We start from the raw sequence: 24742 nt of genomic DNA, 5'->3' as shown, positions 1-24742 counted from the left end.
GGTGTTTTTTCATCATAAACGTGGCTCGGAGTGGGTGGGAAACGTGGTTCATTCCTCTCATGGCGCAAATCCCACTTTAATGCCCCCAAAACACTGACCCTCGTGACCCAGGCTGAGGGAAAAGAGGAGGAGGAGGAGAAGGAGGAAGAGGAGGAGGAGGGTGCAGCACCTTCACTCTGCTTCCATGACACTTCCACTTTCCCCCCCCTCCAATGACGTGGAAGAAGTCACAAGCTTTATGAAGAAAAATGACAACTCATATATTTTTCTTTCTCTTTTTTTTTTGATGCTGCATTTTCCTTTGAGGAATTTAAAAGATTTAAGGGAACAGAAACTGTGAAAAAAAAGAAAAAGAAAGATGTCGACACGCTGTTTCTTATAAAAGAGGAACGGATTTCACTGCTATTTTAAGACTTTGCTGCAAAAACACACCAGTTCACAGAGGAGAGGATGTCAAAAAAAAACACACATTTTATTAACTTGACTCTCAGACACACACTCCTGTACAAACAGACACACACACAAACACACACACACACACACACTCTCCCACATTCAGCCAAAGTGATACAGGTGGCTATACAGAAATACAGTCAAAAAATAATCTCATTTAGGAAAGAACAGATACTGTAAAAGATGCCGTGTCATGAAACAACATGAAAACATGAGTGTGCACATCAGTGGCATCGTTGTTGTTGTTGTTGTTAGGGAAGTCGTTGTCACATTGACGAGATCTGATGTCGCTGAGTGTTTTTAGTCACAATGATAAAAAGAAAATACAAAAATCATTCTTTACATTAAAAAAAAAGCCCCTTCATTGTTCATTAATGTGTTGAATCAGGACATGTGGTGCCTATTTAGAATCGCACATGAATTCTTTCACTTTGATGTTGCAGGATTTTGTGGGGACCTGCCCTGTTTGCAAGACCCTGACGCACTCTGTTATAAAGTGCATCAACATTAAAGCATCATCACTTATAATATAGATATTCATCATCATCATTATCACATTTACATCTGGATGTGCAACGTGCGACTGTGTGTGTGAGGTTGTTTCATCATCCACTGCTACAGAAAAAAAAGAAAAGATAAAGAAAAGACACATTTGTATAATATCATAGAGCTGGGATGTGACACACACACACACACACACACACACACACACACACACAGAAACACACAGAAACACACAAACTGTACATGTGTTTAAATTGTTGGAAGAGTGACTCCCTCTAGTGGCTGCAGCATGAAACTGCAACTGATAAGAAATAACAGTTCCCTTCACTGTGTCACGGCTAAAAAAAATAATAATAAAAACCAGAAAGACCAGAAAGACTGAGAGAGAGATGCTGAGGAGGAGAAAATGTAAGAGAGTATAAAATCTATCATATAAAAGAGAGCACGATTATTGTCTTTTAAAGCTGCTGAGTCAACAACAAATCCTGCACGGGTAAATACAGGTGGAGGAAGCGGAGAGGATCATCCACAACACAACGGTGGAGATGTCCTCCTCCTCCTCCTCCTCCTCCTCTCTGCACAGTGAGTGTATTGTACTGTTTAGAGTCCGACTCGTCCGACTGCTGCAGGTCCGAACGAAGCCCTTAGAAGTCACTGAGGATGCTGATGTCTGCGAACTCTTTGCGGTAGCGGTGGGCGGACAGCGCGAGCACGAAGGACCACTTCAGGCTCATGAAGCTCCACACACAGGACAGGTAGAGGCTGGCCGGGTTGGTCAGGGCTGTGGGAGACAAAGACACACGAGTTAAGTTTCGGCCCTGTCCCATTTTAAGTTAACCACTTCCACTCGGTTTTGCACGTTCTCATGTAAAGGTAGGGTGTCCCAATTCCCAAAAAAATAAAACCCTTAAAACCAGCCCTTAAATCAGAGGGAGGAAAGGTGCAGACTTTGAACGTAGTGCAAGATGAAAAGCAGCAAAGGCGTCTTCTGTTTTCTGCATTTCTTCTCAAATGAAGAAAGATCATCAAAGCCCACGCAACAGGTAACACAACCGCTGGAGCCAGCATTCACAAACCTGAATGAAACCCACAACAGGTTGTGGCGCCAACGCCGTCCCTACGCGTTAACGTAGGTGAACACGTCGGCTTGGCTAAGTGGCTTCCCATTTCATAGGGTTAGATCTCTACTTCTAACACTTCTCACTTTATCATCAAGGGGTATCTCCCTTTGGAGGCCACTTGAAAACCAATTGCTAGTGTTAAAGGAGAAGAAATGGGACTGGGCCTTAATTTCACCAAGTGTTTTATCAAGTGTTTTATAATCCAAATAAAATAAAACACCAGATAAATATACAAAAGGGAAACAGGATTAAATCACAGTAAACACCAGGAAGGTTTTCAGAGTCCAGGGATCTTTAGACTTGTTCAGACACTGTTTTAGAGTTTAGTGGTTGTGCACTGGAACGAGTGACCTCCCTAAGTCTTGAAATGAGTCTGAAGAAAACTGAGAAGAACCTGCGTGGAAGAGCTCAGGGTTCAGCCTCTGCTATAGGTGGTGGAGAAGGTCACTTAAGTGTTGTGGCATCTGGCTTTTATTTATTTATTTATTTGTACATGTATCCCCATTAGTCGTCACCTTGGTGCCGAACTTTAAATCACAAGACAGTCAAAATAGTTAAACAATTAGGTCAAACTACAACACAAAATTGCACATATCAACAACTTATCACTTATAATTAGTACAACAAGTAGGATAAAAACCTTTAAAATCTATTAAATACAATCTTATTAAAAGCGGGTAATAAGTTGCTCAAAATATGATTTCTTTATGCATGACACGTTTCTTGAGTGTCTTTTTGAATTTTGATTTATTATCAATACCAATAAGATAAACAGGGAGTCTGTTCAAATATGATATAGCTCTAAAATTGTATTTTAAAGTGCATTGGATTTTAGCTGAGGTAAAGTGAAATGACCTTTGAAGGCCTGTCTAGTGTTATGATGATGTCTGTCAATGGCCATTTGTAGCTGTGAATACTGGCTTTTTGGTCTGTGTAAAGTCCAGATGTTCTATATAAATCAAGGTTACATTTTAGTCTTTGGTCCAACTTTAGCCATGACAGCTTTTCATGCATTAAATTGACATCGCTTCTCATTGAGCATCGACGTGCAAGTCGTGCAGCTCAATTCTGAGCAAACTGAAAGCTTTGTCATTATAAAGCGAGTGCAACGAGGATAAAGTGGTTAAAATATGTGACCACCTGTTGGGTTGGACTTGGACCTGACTGCAGCATTTTGAGCTCAGCGGTACCAGAGTGGTGTATTTCTCTGTGTTCATGCACTAACCTGATCAAAAACACTGGATAAAAATTGAACAGTATAAACTGCTCATCTGCAACTTCCACAACTTTTCTTGAGGCTTTCCTCAAAGTGTTGTGACAAAGTCTCCAGAGATTTTCTTGCACTCAGCCACAGGAAAATTGTTGAGGTTGGACACAAACCTCTAACAATCCTGGCTGAAGAAGAAGATCGCTCTAAAAGGTTCAACCGAGGAGGAGTGACGGAGTTGTTTGCCGAGAGCGACGGAAAAGGAGAATTAGGTTTATAGAGCGACTGACTGACTTGACAGCAGAAGTGAGTAACCTTTGACAGCAACTCTCCAGCGACTGATAACGTGTGTGCACGAAGAAGGAAATGTCAATCAGAGATAAAGATTTACAACTTCAACATCGTATTAGAAAAACATCGTATAAAAAAATCCTTACATTTTTCAGATATCACTGAGTGTGATTTGCATTTTTCTTTTATTTGTAATACTAATGTCTCTACACTAACAATTAGCATGTAAAATTAACAGTTTTAAATGTATAATGTATGAACTGTGGATGGAAAATTAAATTGAATAAAAAGGAATGGGGCTCAAAAAGAAAAACCAACGAGAGCATGAAAAAGACAGAAGGGGAACATTATGACAGGTTTATTATGCTTCATTCTTTGGTTCAGCCGACTTATTTTTATTCAATATGGCATTTCAAAACAGAATATATTTGTCTTTGCAGGTGCAGCCACTCATCTCTTAAATAAAATAACAGATAAAAGTGAATGTTTTCTATCTTTCCTTTAGTTCCAGCAGTCTGATAATATAAGCACTGATTTGCTGCTGTTCGATCCCAAAGATCCACACCTCAGGCGGTAAAACGGTTTCTGTCCTTTGTGAGGAAGGAGACAGGAAACGGCCTTCCTTTAAAATTATAGCCCACAAAGTTTGAAGCACACTGTGTCTTTTGTTTGTTCCCTTCATTGTAACCGAAGCGCTCGGCTCAGAGGTGGCCTTGATCTGATTTACAACATTTACAAAAGGGCAAAAAATATCTTTGTAGCAAAAAATGTTTCCACGTCGATTGTGGCCTTGAAAATGTGATATTCCCCTCTCTCTCTCTCTCAACGAGGGAAACTCACTCTGTTCATCACTGTTTGTTTTCTGTTTCATCACATCATCCACTTGACCTTTAACCATTAGTGTTTCTGCTCAGCGTTTCATTCATTACTTTGCTGCAAAACTAAATTCATCATTGTTTGAAAACAGGAAAGCGATGGAGAGGAGGAACTTACTCTCTTTGTTCCTGATGGCGACGGTCAGGAAGGTGATGAAGGCTACGACCGCCAGCACGGAGAAGAAGACGCCGACGAAGAGGAAGAACTTGAGGCCCTTCAGCCAGGTCCTCCAGTAGTCCTGCAGGTACATGACGTGAGTGATCAGGGCCCAAAGCGCCAGCACACCTGAGGGACGAACACACACACACAGACGACATGAGGATGATTTTATACGTTTGTTAATCAGTATTCAACATTCTCAAAAGCCACATCCTGAATTTTTTTTTTTACCATGTTATTGTTGCATTGTAACGCAGTTGAAATACGGGACTCAAAGCATTCAAAAGCTATTGTATCCTCTCATAACAACAATAAACCCCACAGCAGGGTCACTTGGGAACAAATTCAGTTTTCAAACCAATATATTTTGCTGGGCTAAATACAGTATGTTTTGGAGCTCAGTAGTATAACTAATTTCAACCAACACAACTTGAATGTGTTGAAAAACGAATGTTTATACTAGAGCTGCAACAATTAATCGCACTATAATCGATTATTAAATGAATCGTCAACTATTTTGATCATCGAATAATTGTTTTTTTAAGAAAAAATGTCCAAATTCTCTGATTTCAGCTTCTTAAATGTGAATATTTCTGGTTTCTTTGTTCCTTTATGACAATAAACTGAGTATCTCTTTGTGGACAAAACAAGACATCTAGGACGTCATCTTATGGTTTGGGAAACACTGATTGACATTTTTCAACATTTTTCAAAAAATTTTAACATTTTATTGACCAAACAACTAATCGATTAATCAATAATGAAAATAGCCTAATCGTTAGTTGCAGCCCTAGTTTATACATGGTCTCCCAATGCATAAAACACAATAAAGGAGCTAAAACTGAACAGAATCTATAGCATTAATACCTTTTCCCACTTTTGAAGAAATAAAATAAACAAACACTTAGCTTGTATCTGACCTTGGCACATCTCCATTGTGCACAAAAATAACAGTACACATTATTAACAGCAACATTTGTTTGCTTTTTGGGAAATAAAAATTAACATTTGGGTCACATCTGACCCCCGGGTACATCTTGGAGACTCTGATTGCAAATTGCAAACAAGTTTTTTTCCCCAGATTCAAAATGAGTTTGTGAAACTCTGTGACATTGAAGCATGGTCTGCATTTCATGGGGATGGGTTGTGTCTGGTTGATACTCAGCATGGACTCTGATACTAATCCATTATTATGGATCAGTGGCACATTCTTAGCATTCGTATCACCTTGTTGCAGGAGAAGGTGGAGTTTCTCTCAGGTCAGATAATTGATGTTACAGTTTCTGGAGATCACCATAAATGCTGCATCATGCTTTCATCGTGCAAAACTGAAGTGATGGAAACCACTGCCAGCAGCAGCTGACTGGAAGTTTGGTGCGACCATTACATTTAAAAATGGCAAAAATAAAAACTGCTGACGTCGACCTGCATTTTGTATGATCATAAACTTCAGGTCTGAGACGTGAGTGTGCATTTTTCAGCAGCAGCAGACACATCATGACACAGCATGTTGCCAACTGCTGACTCAATACGTCGCACTTCTTTATTCATGTTCCCCTTTTTTGTGTGAATTCACCGGAGCAGCAGCAGCAGCAGGAAGATTACGAAGCTGTGCCACAACTCAGGCTCAGACTCGGTTTTTCCAACAAACTTATATTGTGACAGAGGGAGAGTTGAACTGCAGCGGCCTGACAGCAGCTTCTGCTTCAGTGAGCGCCTGGTGCATCGTGGTTGTACAGTAACGAGTGATGCAATCTAAACCTCTCTAACCATCACTTGTAAAGTCAGTGTGTTGTTGGACTATGGCGAGATTTTTATACCTGCAAACCTCAGCTGTGACCCCGAAGCCCCCGGCCTCACTCTTCTGTCATTAAAGATTAATTAGTGGAGACAGTTATAAAACACACAGCAGCACACTGAGGCCTGTAGTGTGTCAGGGTATAGTGGCCCCCTCTCTCTCTCTCTCTGAAAGGTCCTGAAAGACACTGGGTTTTATTCATTTATACGGCTCTAATTGGTCTTTTACAACCTGACGTTACTTCTCTGCTTTCATTTAATATCTGCTCTTAACTTTCGGAGGATCCAGTTTTTCTTACTGTGCAGCTGCAACATGCAGAATAATCTAAGACTTTCTTCTTTTTCATCCTTAGTGCACTTAATTACATCACACTTTACTTCTAGATGCACCTCTCTTAGCTGATCTGTATACCTTTATTTTAATATTTTAGTTCTGTTACATTATTATTGATGTTTTTGTGGCTTTTATTGTTGTTTTATTTCTTAGCACTGCTCAACATTGATGTATCTTGTGTGTGTCTGACCTTTTAATTTATCCTTTGCTCGGCCTCATTATAAAAAGATACCTCCAACTCAGTGTATTCTTGAATAAGAATAAAGACTGAATGATAAAATGAATAAAAGTTTCTGTAATGTTTCATATTGTCTGTAAAGTTGTCAGAGAGCTGTGTTTACTTCATGTATGTGAGTAATTTTAGTAGCCTATTTGAGAAAGAATAGGCTACAAACATTCTGAACCTAATATTGTATGATTAGGTCTTTTTTTTCACTTTTGATTGAGATCAGGAGAGAGTCCAGACGAGACAGTCTGAGCTGAACTGGTGTGTTTAACAAGCTCTAAACTGATAATGGTACATCCTGTGAGCGGATGAGAGCAGAGTTTATCGATATGAACTTGCAGACCTGAGCAGCTGCTCAAAGGTTGTAACCATGGATACAGCAACTTTGCATAACTGTCCGTGCATGAGGCCAGCTATTTAATCATTTTCGAGAATTTGCAAATCTGTGTCCAATGCAAATCAGGTTAAACACATAGTCAGTGGGTCTAACTTTTGTCATTTTCGTGCAATACTGTTTCATAGTGTTTACATGCCATCCAAGAAAACAACGATTTCTTCTTATCTACGTGGAAACTCAAAATAGTGGAGATTTATGTTTCAGTATAACAAACATGATTTAAAAGAAAATAAAAGTGGTTTTGACTATGAACAAGCAAAAACATTGACACTGTACTTTACAGCGCTTACAAGCTTAACACTTTATAACTCAGGGACACTGCCTTATTAACCTTATTAAACCACTTTATTATATAGTTAGGGGCCTAAATTTCTACGGTGGCCCTGGGGGGGTCAACACACTGCAACTTGTTGTATGAGTTTTTGCAGTGTTTGTGTTGTGAAATTGATGTAAATTTCTGAAATTGCATCACGTTAGTTAATGAATGTTGTGTTGTTGAATGTGTTTTCTTCAGTTGCAGTGTGTTGAGCCTTCAGGGCCACCATTCTTTTAAATATTTCGGCACCTTTATTGCACATTTTTAGCTATTTTGACATCCTTTTGAACTACAATGTACCTGTATGTTTCAATTTTTCCCAACAAGTATTCTTTAATTTTAAGTGTAAAAAAAGAAAACATTATTTCAAATATGTTCAGCTGTTAAGATTTATAAAATAATCTGATTTGACAGTTGACACTTCTGCCCTTCAACAAGTGAAACCTGCTGTGACCCTAAACAGGACACCAGGAGGGGGGTCACAGACTGAAATAGACACGCACACACACATGGACAGAAAAACACATCAGATTTATAGTTGCAGCACAGACAGAGGCAGTGTGAGTGTGTTTGTGTTGTGTGTGTGTCTCTGTGTGTGTTTACCTGACAGTCCTCCCATGGCTGCAGTCCACGGCTGACTGTACACGATGTTCCACACCAGGAAAGCAGAGAAGCCCATGAGCACACCGAACGACGCGTAGCCGATACTGATGTAGGTTTTATTTACACCCATTGTCACCAAATGGATGAGAAAAAAAATCAAAATCAAAAGAAACAAAAACTAAATCAGAGGCGGCGATGTGTGGAGGAGGAAAACAAATAAAAGCGGAGCTGTGAAGCCACGCGCAGAGCAGAGAACCGAGCGCGAGACAGCGAGACAAGAGCAAACGGAGCTGATAATTTCAAAACAACTGCATCCGGTTAATCTGCAAACTCCACGGGACAAAGTGTGACTTAATAAATGTGTCCTCTGGCCTGCTGACTAATGTTAGCTGTCATACACACACGTGCGCGCGCGCATACACAGACGGGTAAAGAGTGTGAAACATGACAAAGCGTTTCTCTCTTCTCTCTCTCTCTCTCTGTTTTTTTTTTTTTTTTGATCCAGCTGTGAAAAACACAACCACTCTCCACGTCATGTGACATGAAGGACATGAACCAACGAGAGGAGCTGCTGCTCGGTGCTGCGGCGCATTGACATCACACAGCGCCCCCGGCAGGAGGCTCCTCTACCTCCACAACTGGCAAAGCAATCAACATTTTTCATTACCCCTGAGTTCTGACTGTAATAAAAACTGAACTTTGTACCAAATTGTTAATTCTGTTAAAAAAAACACACATACATTATTATTCTAAAAAGAAAAGATTAATTAATAATTAATAATAATCATTATTATGGACTCGAAAAAGTGGTCCACTCTCATACACATACACACTTAACATACAAGACAAAGCAAACAAACAAAAAATAAAATAAAATGAAATACAGTAATTTGTCACCGTTAGTTTAAAAGAAACGGTGCAAACTATTGTGCCAGTGCTTACGAAGCCTGGATGTCCCATCATGGGTCAGGTTAAGGCCTTAATAATGCAGTTATCAGGTAAGTCCAAACAACACATAAAATTGAACATCAGCTTGCGCAACAATGCCGGACATGTTGGTACATTAGAAGATACAAATAACTGGCTGGCACTGTCTCATCTAGGAACACGTAACAACGACCTCATGCCTTCATTATAAGCCACTTTTAGCCCCTGCATACTTTTCATTCTCTAAGAAGACCAGAGATGAGCTGTATATAAGGGGGTGACATAGGCCCTGAACAGTGCACATTTAACATCAATAGAACATACAGAACATTTTCTTAACAGCATATTGGCCTGTGCATATATTTTTACAGCACTGACGACGGATGTCACTGTCATACTGTATATTAAAAAGAAAAGGAGATAAAATGCCTCTTTGCCGGACCCCATTACACACATGAAAAGGAGCAGAATACTAGTTCCGTTATAAGTTATAGCCAAAAGGGACTGCATTGACTTTCAACTTTATTCTGTCTAGGCTATCACTTTGCCTTACTGGTGTTTTTACATGATGGATGTATTATATTAAATTTTTATATTTTTTATAATAGATCCATGGTGAACATTAATGTTGGTCCTAAAGGGCTCAACACTGCAATTAAAGAAAACACACTGAAAAACACAACCACTCTACAAAATCAGAGAAACTCTTCACAAATTTGGAATAATTGCACAACACAGCACTACTTCAATGTGAGCTTAATAAAATTAAGCATTAGTTGCTGTACTGTTAGTTTACAGTCAATTAGACTATTATTATTAGAATATGTCTATGTTGTAGCCTGATGAACAAAACTAGAAAATATGAAGACCAAAAGAATAAGGTTTGTTTGGTCAAGAAACATGGATGCATTAGAAGAGATAATTCCTAGTTCCTTCCTAAAAAGTGTGTTCAATGGTTCATCGCTTGTTGTGTTAATAGGCTTTGCAGCACGTTTACATTGTAAAAAAAACTTGGAAATGATGCTTGATATTTGATGTCTAATTTAGCAATTCTTTAACATGCACTTGTTTTAATGATAGACTAAAAAGAGCAGAAACATCTCCTTATATTTTGTTCAGTCAGGCAAATTTAAGATGTTAGGGTAACCGTAAGAATACTCACTTAACGGTGAGGGTTCAGACCATAGACTGTAGGTTCAGACTGACCTTTGGAAGTCATTGCTGAGACTTACAATGTCCATGTTTTCCCAAAGACAGAGATGAACAGTGACATAAACCTGTATCCATTTGTGCAGGACGCCAATAATTGCACCATCATGAGTTTAAATTACACATTAGTTGCTGTATCATTACTTTACTGTCAATTAGTAGACTATATTTATTCACCCATGTGTAACTATGTTTTTCAATGCTCAAGAGAAAAGGAAAACTGCAAATAACTGACAATCCTGAGGTCACTAAAGAAACTTTGTTTGCAGTAAACTATGTTCTGTTACAACTGGAACGCACCAAGTCTGATTTGTCAACTTACCTTTGACAGTGAAGTCTTGTGTTTTTGTGCTTCCTACCTTTTGCTTGTGCTTTCTTCACTTCTGGCTCTGGTCGGTGGCACAGAAGATAGTCCTACTGTCAGTTTGCTCTTCATTTTTTTTCCTACTCTGGGTGTTCTTTAAGCAAGTTTCCATATGACAAATGTTTCCCTGACATTTGTTTTCCTTACAGTAAGCCTCCATATTATTTCTCAAAGAGGAATAAGAATTAAATGTATTTATTTAATCTTAGTCCTCTTTAAGTGCCGCAGCTCTCTTCATAACATGTTTAACTTGGACACCAAACTGAACAGCACCAGAGGGGAAACCTTTCTGCAGCAACCCAACTGAAGCCTCAACAATCATAGCTTCAGCTTCTCCAAATATCTTAATGGTCGCGGTTATAAAGCTCTGACAAGTTGTGGTTTTCGACATGTTAAACACCAATAAGGTTTAAATCAAATGTTTGAGTTTGACTCTCATTCAAAAAGAAGCAAGAAACCAAGAAACCCCGCGAACAGCCTTCAAAACAAAACAGAAACCGGAAGAAGAGAACGGACACTTCCGGTGGGAAATTTAGTCGTTGCTCATTACATCATCGCCCCCTGCAGGACGCTAAGAAATTCACACACACAACTTTTTTTAAAGAAAACTATGAAAAGATATTTGATGTACTTGCTGGCATTTAATGGAATTTATGTTAACAGTGATTATTACACACCTATGTATTGACATGACAGTATTTATTTATTTCTGTTTTGTTTTTGTTCTTCATTTTCTACTTATTTGAATGAGATTCTTGCTGTATTTATTTATTTCATTCATTGTCTTTCTGAATGTGAAACAGCTCTCGTGTTGTGTTATGTGTTAGTGTTTGACACTTTTTGTACACTTTGAACACTTAAATAAAGAGGGGAAAAAAATATTCACACACACACATACTGTAGCTGCACAAATCATAGATAATTAGCCATTCAGTGATTTCAACGATCTTCAGTACCATATCATAACAACCAATTATGTATTTATCTAACATACTAGCATGCAGATAAATATAAATTAAAATAAAAACAAGTGTAGGGTAGAGATAGATAAATACAAACTAAATCATCCACGTGTTCACATTTTATAGTATGATATATACAGGCTGAGAAAAAAACAAATTAAAGTTATCTTTTTTTTTAAATAATATTCTCTGATAAATCTATGTTTTTAAATTGATTTCTTCTTCTTTTCTTTTTCTTAATTTTATACAGATTTCTTACAGGCATGTTGTAACTGCACTTCTCTGCAGTTTTATTTTAACAAAAAGGATTAGCAGACCACATATTTTATGTTTAATTACGTAAGTGGATTGAAGAGAAGAGTTGGCTGTACGTTGAGTGATTATTATCTGAAGCAGTCATTCCAAGTGTTGGCCATATCTGAATTTGGACATCCATCCACACTATAGAATTTCCCAATTTTGCTTTGACTGTTGTGTTGTTACCACCAAATCAGCACTATTAGATAATTAAAGCAGAGGAAGCTTTAGATATTGTGTTGGCATGGATGTATAATCAATGATCTAAGAAAAGATTGGCTTGATGCCTTGGCCAGATAAATGAATTATAGGCTTCTTTTTGCCCATGCATGCCAGTTTCCCCCCTCATAGAAACCAAAACTGTTTCTGTGTAATTTCAACACACTGCTTCTCAACAAGATAAGCCTCCGACTGGCCTTATCACTTCAGATGATCTTGTGTTGTAGTGATGCAGAAATAAATACAGTGACTGTGAGGCATTTAGAGTTATTCTATTTGAGTCTTTTATTCATAACATATAGTTTCATAAGGATGTGTATAGTGTATTTTTTTCTTCTTCTTACTTTTCTGTGTTATATTGCTTTTCTATGCCCTTATATTTTCAGTATATGTCTGTGCTACTGGATACTTGATACTTGAATTTCCTTTGGGATCAATAAAGTATCTCTAAGTCTAAGTTCAGAGGCCACTGAGAGGTGCAACTGCCTGCTTTGCCCAGTAGTGAATCCAGCTTTCATCAATAACTCCATAAAGTAAAACATCATGAAAAGAAGCAGGGGGATAGGAGGAGTGATGCTTGTTTTCACAGGAGCCAATAGATTTTCAACAGGGAAACACAGATGTTTAAAACATGAATTTATGATTATTGAGATTTCAAGAAGAGTTTTTCTGCAAAAAAAGAAAAAAGAGACCACTTTCACAAATGTTTCTTAAAAGCATCTCTACATGTATGACAGTCTTTCTTTCATTTTCCTTTTTAAACACCAACACAAACACAACTCAGTCTACTTAATGAGACACTGATGAGGTCATCACCTGAACCACATCTGATTTTATATAAAAACCACAGCTGGGATTAAACACTGACATTATCCCACAAAAACTGATATATTCTTGCTGTTTTGTTTAGGAAGGAATAAAACATGTTTTGGTTTTTGGGGTTTTTATTTTTGTATTATTATTATTCAAGGTCTGAAAAGATTTGATATTTTTTGTTATTTTGACTAGTTGTCATTTTCAGCCAATAAAAGCTCTAAATGACAATATTTTAATTTCAATTTTGGGATAAATGTTGTTGGTAGTTGATAGAATAAAACACATTTTTTAAAATTTAATTTTACTCAAACACATAGCCTAACTATAAATAGTAAAACCATGAAACTGATCATTTTGGGAGTGGTCTCTTATTTTTTTTCCAGAGCTGGTATACACACACACACACACACACACACACACACACACACACACACACACACACACACACACACACACACACACACACACACACACACACTACCATGTCAAAAGTTTGGACAAACATTCTCATTCAATTCTTTTTTTCTTTTCTTTTTTTTAATCACTCTCTACAATTAAAATTCATACTGGAGACATTAAAACTTTGAAGGAACACATAGGCCTATAGAGTTCAACTACTAGTTCATAAATAGATCAAAAAGGTGTAGGCTGAAGCTATCTAGCTTATAGATGCCTACCCTTTAATTCAATTTTCCATTATAGCTCTTCATGATTTCAGAGTCATAGAAAGTTCAAGTATCCAATAAGTAACAAATGTAGCCCAAAATAAAAAAAATAGATAATTATAACATGTGTGATAAACCATGACGTTCAGCAGGCTCCACACACCAATCACATGCACACACCATGCATCCAGTGCTGAATCTCAAAGGTCACACATGAATTTAGTCCATACCCCATAGACTGTAAAAAAAGAATATGGTATATCCATTTCAGACAGCAGGTTGCTGAACACATGAGGCTTTTTATTACAGTAAGCAGTATACAGTTGCAATCAGAGTCAATAATTAACAAGTGTAGCCAAAAAAGTAACATAAATAAATAATTTAACAGCATTACAGTTGCAATCAACACCCAATTATTCAATCCTGTTTATAGCTTTCTATCTATCTATGTTTGAATCTATTCTTTATTCTTTTAGTTATGTTGTAAACACAAAAGTGTTAACCAAAGTGTAATCTGTCACATTTTATGTTTATTAAACATATCCTTCTTGGATAAACCAAAAAAAGGAGGGCGCTAATGCATCGTTGGGTCCACGAGCTGCCATGAGCACAAAAAAAAGAAGAAGAGGGGGAGGAGGAGGAGGGAGAGAGGAGGAGAGGAGGGGGGGACAGCAGGCAACGGGTGACAGCCAAGAAGTGAACCGCTCCCCCAATAGCAGCAGTCAGTCAGTCAGTCAGTAAACTGGATTAAAACGGAGACGTTACCGGACAGGTCGGTCGGTCGGTCGGTGGAAGAAACACCGAAGTAACGTTCAGTTCACGAGAGTTACGTTTCTTTTTTTTCTTTTTTTTTGTTTTCACAACTTTGAATCTGACTGGTTGTTAACGCTGTTAGCTTCTTGTCTGTTTGTTTGATTGTTCTTCTGGGCGCTGGTCCCAATAAGTCATGTTATTAATATTATTTTATCATCGTTTATGGAGAACTGAGTGACTGCTGCTTCGAGTTGAGCATCGCTAACGCTGACGTTGTAGCGGTGTAATAAATATAACGTTAGGTGGTGTTAGCTTGGTAGGTAGGTAGGTAGATAACCCGTTGCTGTACTGTCAACGTTATCGACAAAACGCCAGGTGGTCGGAGGAAAGATGGGTGACTTGGACCCATCGACATCTCATGCATTTCAGTCGGAGGTAAGTGTGTTTTTTAAATTTATTTATTCATTTAGCTTTATTTAACGACGAATAGCGCGTTAGCAGATGTCAACTTGTCACCACCACACGATGAAGCAGCTGCTGATTAGGTAGCGTTAGCTCACTAGTGCTAGTAGTAGCTTACAGATAAGTTACACACACACACTGACACACACTCGGACAAGCTTTTTACACTACACTGCCAACTTTCACCACTCTACTGCTAAAAATCTGACATTTAAAAATTGTAAACGAGTCATCGATGTCACTTTTGTGAGAGTGAGAGTGAGCGATGTTGTCTGTCGGTTTGAGTTAGCATTAGCATTAGCCTCATCGAAAAGAAAACATTCCTTTAGTGCTGAGCATGCTAACATCAACACCGGCTAAATCGATCATCATTTTTAACGACATCTTGTCCTTATTGTTAGTTAATTTATGGCTTATAGTGACTCTTTGATACAAAATGCTTGTATGCTTTCATAGTTTTGTTTGACAGCTTAACTCTACTATCCACTATCACGAGCCAGAAGCAGCTAGCCTCAGCTGTTGCTAGCCGACCGAGCTAACATTAGCTGTCGTTTTTTTTTAGTTGGTGCTAGTTACTCGGTTGGGGGGTGGTCGAATGGAGTTAATTCAACTTTAGCTCGTGTTAGTCAACATGTTATTGTTTCATTTCATTTTCCGTTTGTTTACGTCGAGTGTCACAGCCTGCAGACTAGTATGGCTGTGTGTGTGTGTGTGTGTATGGCGATCAGTACTTGTTAAACGTCAACGCCATGTCGGGATGTGTAACTAGGCAGCCTCGATGCACGTTTTTATGTTGTAATATGTAATAAACCAAACAAAATCGTGTTATTTTTTAATCACCACTAGAACAGCAAGTCTTATGTTGTGTTATTAGGTTTTGCTGCACGTTTACATTGTCTTTATTTTCAGTTAACGTTAGGCTTTTGTTCGACTTGCGTTAAGGGCTAACATTAAAGGGTCTTAGAAATGCTAAAGAGAAAAGGGAAAAGAAGCAAACAAGTGACATTTCTGGGGTCGCTGGAGGGGATGAGCAGGGGGGTTAAATGTCCATGCAGTTAATCTAACTTTAGCTCGTGTTAGTCAACATGTTATTGTTGCGTTACTTTTTCTTTTCCATTTGTTTACGTCGAGTGTCACAATCTGCAGACTAGTATGGCTGGCTGTCTGTATGACGATCAGTACTTGTTAAACGTCAACACCATGTCGGGATGTGTAGGCAGGCTTGATGTACCTTTATCCAAATTATTGTGCAATATTGATGACCAAACAAGCCTTATTTTTAATCACCACTACAACAACACTCCTGTTGTGTTATGAGGTTTTGCTGCACGTTTACATACATTACTTAGCAAAGATGCTTGTTATTTGATGTCAAATTTAACATAGTCTTTTGTCTCAGTCAGACTTTTATTTGTGGTTTCTTATCTGATGCAAATTTAAGATGGTGAAGTTAGAAAGTTGACCTAACTCTGAGGGTTCAGACTGAAAAGCAGCAACAAGTGACATTTCTGTGGTCACCACCGGAGAACCTGTGTTTGAAGTGATTAACAATGAACTAATCAAGTAAATGTTCAGTGATGCTGTAAAGCAAATGTTTCAGTGGTGTGCCTGTGTTTCAGGGTTTCAGTCCGCCATACAGGAGGAGGAGGACGGTGGAGGATTTTAACAAGTTTTGCACTTTCGTCTTGGCCTATGCCGGTTATATCCCATATCCCCAAGAGGTGAGTTAAACAACGACGCATGTACACTCATCTTCACTCAAGCATCTGTAATTTTAGGCTCAACTGGTGTTTTTTCTTTTGATGTGGATGCATTCGTCAGCTTTGCTACCACCAAGCCTGAAGACTGTTTCTTTATGTTGCATCACATTAACTTATGTGAATGAGCTAAAGTCAAATATATAGTTGTTAAAGTGGAAAAACAACTAGAATAAAAGAAATGTCAGATAAAGATATAAATGCATTGATTAATATGATTACAAGGATCAAAATAAAAAATAGTTTTTTTGATTTGAATGTTATCTGTTAAATCTTAAACTGTGTTGACTCAGCACATTGTATACAAGACGTTGCGGTTTCTGGGGCTCACTGAGCTGCAGCTTCTGTTTGGGGAACGGGAGGGAATATGCAAACAGTGACATTATCTTAAACAGATTCTTTTGTCTCGGTCGTCTCCCAGGCTTCAAGGGTCTGTGTCAGTGTTAACACACCCTGAAACAAACCTTAACCACAGCAGTTAATTCTAGTTAGGTCGTCACACCCTTGATAGCGTCAGTGAAATGAGTAGTTTCTATACTATGGCTTAACATTTCATGAGAAGTGCATGTCTCAAGTAAATAATTTCACTTGAAACCAAAAATATGCAATAATGTGACTGTGTATGAGCACAATTCCTCTTCACACGACCTGTGATTGACAAATTTACTTCCTTTTCCTCCCCGTCAGCCACAGTGGTTTCTAAGTTATGACTCATTTCACTCGAGTTGTGGTTGTTCCTTCGAAGGTTTTTTTCTCACCATGTCGCTCTTCTGTTTTTCTCTAACACGTGCTATCTTTGTTTTCATTTCCGCCCCCGTCCTGTGTGCATATTGTGTCACATGTTGTAAGGGCTGTCTTATCATTTGTTGATGCGTGCTGCTGCTGATGGGCTCTGTGCCAACTTGATAATGCAAATACAGCAAGTATAGTCATGTAAGATTAAGGTTTAAACTGAAAATGTAATAGCAACAATAGTGGGACATTCAAGCTGTCATGACAGTACTTTAACAGTGCCCACACTCTCATTAACGGTGGCTGTTTGACACCCAACTGTGTTATATTGTTATACAGCTGAATTTCTGGCACTTAAAACTTGTCATTAAAGGTAGAAGAGATCTCAGTAGTCTGAAGCTGCTCCGTGCCCAGATATAGCCCTCTGAACTATATAAAGGTCTTGGTAATGTAATATATAATATGAACTAATGAATGAAAGTTTATTTGAACACATAATAAAAGAGCAACAAAAATAAAACAACAATGAAACTTAATTATTTATGTTCAAAAGGAGTGGGAAGAAGCCAAAGCTTATTAAATCCCACCCCTTCTCCCTATGTTAATTCCAATATATACTATAATAAGTTATAAAATAGTAACAACAGTATGATAATATATATACATTGGTGGAAAAAAGTTTTTCGGACACCCTTAAAATTGTTCACATTTCCTCAGACACCCAGATCTTTGACCTTCATCAGTGGATCACTGGTACCAAAATGACCCAATACTCAAAATTTCCTATGTATTTTTTATGGAACCAATCAATTTTAAGTTTTTAATAGCTTTTTTAGAATTTGTTTAGTATTTTGGCTGTGAAATAGATTGGTCCCATAAAAATACATAAGAAATTGTGTATTGGGTCATTTTGGTACCAGTGATCCACTAATGAAGATTGTACTTTTTTATTAAAAGACACAATCTTTGTTGCCGTGCTTTGTGTCTATATAAAGCCAGCATATTTGAAAGTTCCTCAGAGACAAAAAATGGCTAAAACACAAGGAACCTACCGCTGGAAACAGGCCTGAAGATACAGATTCTCAGCCAGGAAGAGTCCAGCTGCTGCCAGATAGCCAGGAAGTGCAGATGCAGTCCTTCAGCAGCTGGATACACTCTGCAGAAATACAGACGAACCAACAGCTTGGAAGACAAACCAAATGAACGCTTCCTGATCCGCATGTGCAAGGAATTGTGTAAAATTTTAAGGGTGTCCGAAACCTTTTTTCACACACACATACACACGTGTACAACAAAAAATGAGAAGCCATAATAGATTAAGACATAAATAACAATAGCAGTACCCCCATTTCTTCCCTGTACCTTTATAAAGACGTGCTCTTTATACTTTACTTTAAACTGTTTTATGTTTGGACATTGTTTTAATTCCTATAGACTCTGTTTGGGTCTGTTCTGTGTTTTTGACTCTTTTTAATCTCACTGACTGAACTCTACTTTATTGCCACAGGACTCTCCACTGCGAAGTAGTTCCAGCCCACCCAACAGTACAGGCAGCACAGCTGACAGTGATGGCTGGACCCCGGGACCCCCGGGCCCCTGCCCCCAGCGCCCACCCAAGGTCCAGCAGGACAGGAGCCGCAAACGTCCACAGCCAGGAGCCACGCTGTCCAGCCACCCCAAGAAAGAAGTGAGTTGAACTGATGATGTCTCACCGGCACTTTCACACCTTTATTTTTTTTAAAGGGATAGTTCACTCAAAATTCAAATTTCACTCATTATCTACTCACCCTCATGTCGACTAAGGGCTGGGAGAAGTTTCAGAGTCCTCCGTGGCTTCTCTGAGTTACAGGGGGGCTCGGCGCAGCACTGCATGTCCATATGACGGTTGCGAACTTCGTCCAAAAAGACACACCAAAAAACATCCAAATACCTCCACACTGTGTCTCTCTGTAATGTCCGTCTTGTATTGAAGCCCCAACATGAGAAATTGTTCCGAAAAAAATTAAATAAGTCTATATTTTAAGCTTGTTTGTAGCGGAAGCTCCCAGTGTCTCGGTTCACTGCTCTTCCTGTGTCTGTGCAAATCACGCGACACCCAGTTCACAGCTCCGCAAATCGCACGAGATTCCGGCAGAGCAGTGAACTGAGACACTGGGAGCTTCCGATACAAACAAGCTTAAAATATAGACTTATTTAATTTTTTTTCGGAACAATTTCTCATGTTGGGGCTTCAATACAAGAGGGACATTACAGACGAGCACTATGGAGGTATTTGGATGTTTTTTGGTGTGTCTTTTTGCGCGAAGAAAAGTGAGCCCTGTTCGCTACCGTCATATGGACATTCAGTGCTGCGCCGAGCCCCGCTGTAACTCAGAGAAGGCACGGAGGACTCTGAAACTTCTCCCAACCCTTAGTCGACATGAGGGTGAGTAGATAATGAGTGAAATTTCAATTTTGAGTGAACTATCCCTTTAACATATGTTCGTCTTCATCCCTTCTGACATATGTGTGCTTTTTTTTTTTTTCTTCCTATTTTTTCCTCTTCTGCAGCACACAATCGCCTCCCTGCACCCGGACGACCGCAGGAAAGCTGACAAGCTGAAGAAGAAGAAGAGGAGAAAGGAGAGGGAGCATCAGGAGGGCGAGGAGAGCGAGGCTCAGCAGCAACCCCACTCGTCCGTCTCAGAGGAGCTGCAGTACCCCGACTCCTTCGGTGGCCGGATGATCAAAGAGGAGCCCGAGGATGAAATCAGCATTCCCCTCCACCCCGAGCGGCTGCCGAGCCCCTCCCCCTGCAAGGAGGAGCCCAAGGAGGAGCGTCGATACTGGGACGGACGAGATCTTGAGGAAGGAGTGGTGAAGGTGCAGAAGGTGGAGGGCCTCGCAGGAAGCAGGACGGTGTTTCGCCAGGGGAAGCAGGTGGTGTTCAGAGACGAGGACGGATCGGGAGAGGACGAGGACATCATGGTCGATTCAGGTGAGGTTTCGTGTGATTAACACTTTGTTACAAGTTTGTAATTCACTTTTTGTTGCTTTTTAACAGCGCAACAAAAGGACCAACATATATGTGTATATGAATGTGAACAATGACAAGATAATTCCTTCCCACACTCACAAAGACTTGTGTAAACTAAACGAATCCGAACACAAAAATAATTACACATGTATCTACATGCACAAGGTTAATATAATTTCCAGAATCTCTCTCTACTCACAGTCACCACCTCACAACTTATCAGACTTTTCTCACAGTCAAGACGTGACTTATTGTTTACATGATTACATGATTTATGTAGGGACCCCATCCCATAATTTCATAAATTCCTCCTCCCTATTGTTCAGCCTGAACATCAATTGTTCATAGCTGGTTATTTTGGTAATTTCTCCAAACCACTCATTAAATGGGATAATATTTTTTGATTCCCAGTGTCTGAGAACGATTCCTACACCCCATAGTAAGGATCTAATCTACATACACCATAGAGTTTCTTTTGGAATACTTCATTTTGAGGTTTTCAGTTATGCAAAAACAGTACAACTCATTCCCACAGACAAAGTGGAATAAATAATAATAATGATAAAATAAAATAATTAAAAAAATAAATACAATAAAATAAAAAATGACGAAAAATGAAACATTGTGACGTGATTGAACCAGTTCAAGGCTTACAGTCCACAGCTGTTAGGGGTAATGTTTCTATATATTCAATAAAAGGTTGCCAGATGAGGTGTCATATCTATTTCTCATGACACAGATGATCTTCTCTCAGGGTAAACAGGTCACCATTAGGAATCTAACAGTAAAAGCTATGTCAATAAATTTACTGGAACTCTGACTTTGTTTCAAGTTTGTTACATTTCCTAAAAGACAGTCCTGGATCTAATGGAATCGGTGTATCCATGATTTTAGTCAGTGTGTCGCATGTATTGTATTATAAAATGTAGTAACTTTAATGCATTGCCATGTGCAGTGTAGCATTGGACCTTCCACCATAGAGTTTCTGTGTTACAAGTTTAACAAAACGTCCATATCTGACTCAGTGGATCCTCTCTCTGTCTCTGTCTCTCTCTCGTCTCCTCAGATGACGACTCGTGGGACCTGGTCACGTGTTTCTGCATGAAGCCTTTTGCGGGACGGGCCATGATCGAGTGCAACAAGTGTAACACCTGGATCCACCTGTCGTGCGCTAAGATCCGCAAGAGCCACGTGCCAGAGTCATACGTCTGCCAGAGCTGCCGAGAGATGGACGGCACCGCCGATGCCCGCCGCTCCCACCGCTCGCGCGTAGGCCCGCGCAAACACCTGCTGGACTGACCCCGAGCTGAACCGTGAACTCTGACCCCTTTCCCCCTCTCCCTTTCTGCCTCCTCCCCTCTCTCCCCCCACCTGCTGGACTGACCCCTCCTCAAATTCAGGTCTTTTAGACCCTCCAGTCTCTGTCCCCTACTGGTTCTGCCATGACCCACATTTTCTATGAACACTTTGATGGACCTATCCCAAGCCCTTATTCCATTTGAGAACAGTTTGAGTGCTATTTTAGATTTACCGAGGTTTGTTTCTGCTTCCCTACAGACTCTGTGCGTAAGGCAATCACTGAATGGATGTGTGTCTGTAGATGACATTAGCATAGCAGCAAACCGCTACTGTTGGGACTTGGTGTCTCGTGAACACTGGAAACATTTGAACTGCCATATATATAGAGAGAGAAAACCCTCACAACTGCCACCCACTATGGTGCATGCTGGGATTTGTGGGAAAGACTGTTTGCACTTTTTCACTTTTTTCTTAGTTTAAAAAAAAAACAACCATCTGACCTTTTCTGTTCTAGAGACAGGTGTGTCTTTCTGATTAAACTGGATTTGATCTCTCGAAGATGCCTCTATTAATGTTACACAATTAACCGTTTAAAGAAAAAAAAAAAAAAAAAATAAGTTAAGCCTTGTGTTAATTGCTTCAGATGGTGCTATAGTATTAAGCTGAGGTATAATCCAATAGAACAAAGATGTAGGATAAGAGACTAGAAGTCTGCATCTGCTTCATCTGCTTGTTGGTCTGATTTGTTATCCAAGAGACACTGTGAGAGAATATCACTGAGGCTTTACAGCCTGTACAGCCGAAACCAAGCGCTTGCCCCCCACCACCACCCCCCCTTCCCCTCCACTTCACAAGCTGTCTTCCAGCCTCGGCTACTCATCTGAATCAAGATGTTACGCTGCCACACATGGAGCGTTCATATGCTGTTTTTTCCAAAAAAAAGTGTTCAAAAAGGGTTTTTAATATTATTATTTCACCAGAGGTAACTTAACCGTTCTGAAGAAGAAAAAACAAAACAGATAATTGACAAGATTCAGGAAACACGACTATTTCCTTTGTTTTCAGTTGCCTGTGCTGAGCAGGATTTCGCTTTTTGCCTCATTTCATTACAAAGTTGGAAGAGTTGTATTGTTCACAGTGCTTTTTTATTATACAAACCGTTATTTAAAGTTTCCTTTAGTTTTCAGCCGTTTCATGCTCAAGACGAAAGTTTTCAGAGACAAATATATTTATAGAAGGGAAATCCTGTGGCCGTCCTGTTTAGGTATCGACAGATAAAAATAAAAACGCTATCTCAACTGGAAGCATTGGAGAGATCCACTCGAGAGTCCAGTTGAAATTATGCATGTGAGTGTGTTTGTTTGAATGGTTAACACTGCGTGAGGGTGTTGCATGAGCTGCTATGAGTTGTCTCAACCATGCTCCCATGATTTTTTTTTTTTTTTTACTTTTTACAGGGGATGGGGTTGTGTAAGATGGAGAAATGGATATCTGCATCGTACTGTGTGCAGGGTCGGTTTGTTTTGTTTGTCTCTGAAGGGTCAAATCAGAAGAACAGATCTCAGTCTCTTATCTCCTCTTGCTAACGTTTTCACAGCAGTATTCAGTTACTTCCATGTGCAGGAGGTTTAATGGAAAAAAAAGAAGAAAAGTTTTGTTTTTTCACTTCTTCTTTCCTTCCTTAAACCTTGCTGCAATTTGGATTTAAAAATAATAATAAAAAAAAAGATTTTAAGCTTTGTTCATGTGCCATCTGCTGTTGGGCCTGTCTGTGTAGGCTACATGTTGTTTCTGATTATTACAAAAAGCCATACTGTAGTGTAGAGTGACAGATTTTTAGGACCTTGGATATTAGTCCAGGATGAAAAGGGTTTTACAATGCAGAATCAATGACTAACAAACACACACACACACACAATGAATGTTTGGGTTTCAAAAAGAACACAAGATTTTTACAAGAGTGTGAAATGGTTAAGCTCATATCTGCACTCTGTGTTTTGCTATTTACCAATGTTTGGCTAACTGGTTCGTACTCGGCAATCCCCCCCTTCCCCACCCCAAGGTCGTGATGTTTTTAAGACGTTTTAAGACCTAAAAATTTTTTTTTTTGCTGTTTCTCAGGACGTTCTTGTCTTGAAGAGAACCTGAAGCCGCCTTCAGGCACAAAATTCACCAACGTTGAGTCTGCGTCTTAAAAGACATCAGTGTAATTAATGTTTGTTAACAATGCTCATTGTGATACAGCTCGTGTATTCTGATCCAGGGTTGTCCCACCCCCCCTTATTGAGAAAGCGTTGTCTGTACTGTGGTGCAAACTGTTTCTGTGAAACTATTGTAAACTATTGTAAATAAAGAGTTACCATTTTAACGTGTTGCTTCCTGCCTTTTCATTATATCACAGTGCATTTATAGTCACGGCCAAAAGTATTCACACCTCAATATTTCTTCCTGAAAATTGTTGCATATACAAATGTTTCAGTATTGTAGTAGTGTATTTCTTTGTTTTGCAGTGGAACAACACAAAACTAACTTAGAAAAAGCTAAATTATTGGCTGTAAGTGTGATTCCTATATTGTTATTGTTAAAACACAAATTAAAGGAGCATCACATGCTTGAAATCTAATGATTTTCTTCAGTTTTGAAAAGGTGCCAGTCATTTTCTCCAGTCCATTTTTAGAGTTTAGTGTATAAAACGTGATACCTATGGACAGTCACTCTGCACTGCAACATTTTGCACAATAACTTATTTAGTTTGTACTTTGTATACATCTTTATTCTATTTATAGGAGCTGAATGTGTTTGGTTGTGTTCTAAGGTTTCTGGTGTAATTCACTCCGTGTGTGTGTGGGGTCGCTGTGCTGTCACCTGGGGAGCTCAGGTGCATATAGGTGGCATTGTTCACTCTCTTTGTCAGGTTTTGACCCGGAAGGGCAAATGGTTTTTGACCGCTGTGGCGCGGAGGCGCTTCATGCCGCCGATT

At 39.2% G+C, this 24742-nt stretch overlaps 2 protein-coding genes across 3 annotated transcripts; one reads left to right on the top strand and one right to left on the bottom strand.

Moving 5' to 3' along the window:
* Positions 1-433: 433 nt before the first annotated feature.
* LOC310986552 (heme transporter hrg1-A-like) lies at positions 434-8776 on the bottom strand. The gene is made up of 3 exons (XM_083972501.1): positions 8285-8776; positions 4570-4737; positions 434-1738 (listed from the first exon to the last, which is right to left on the bottom strand). Exons 1-3 carry the CDS (start codon positions 8412-8414, stop codon positions 1602-1604), a joined length of 435 nt encoding a protein of 144 aa, XP_083828627.1. The 5' UTR covers positions 8415-8776; the 3' UTR covers positions 434-1601.
* Positions 8777-14431: 5655 nt separating this feature from the next.
* Positions 14432-24087, top strand: phf13 (PHD finger protein 13). Of its 2 annotated transcripts, none has more exons than XM_083972498.1 (5): positions 14432-14931; positions 16586-16679; positions 18955-19134; positions 19998-20424; positions 21530-24087. In XM_083972498.1, exons 1-5 carry the CDS (start codon positions 14915-14917, stop codon positions 21760-21762), a joined length of 951 nt encoding a protein of 316 aa, XP_083828624.1. In that variant the 5' UTR covers positions 14432-14914; the 3' UTR covers positions 21763-24087. The 2 variants fall into 2 exon arrangements, with proteins under 2 accessions (XP_083828624.1, XP_083828623.1); XM_083972497.1 differs by having other exon boundaries at positions 16578-16679.
* The last annotated feature ends 655 nt before the right edge of the window (positions 24088-24742 follow it).

Source organism: Trachurus trachurus (assembly GCF_905171665.1).
Source record: "Trachurus trachurus genome assembly, chromosome: 5".
Classification (NCBI taxonomy): Eukaryota; Metazoa; Chordata; class Actinopteri; order Carangiformes; family Carangidae; genus Trachurus; species Trachurus trachurus.
The sequence above is the reverse complement of the archived record's forward strand: the minus strand, read 5'-3'. Positions and strand labels throughout refer to the sequence as shown.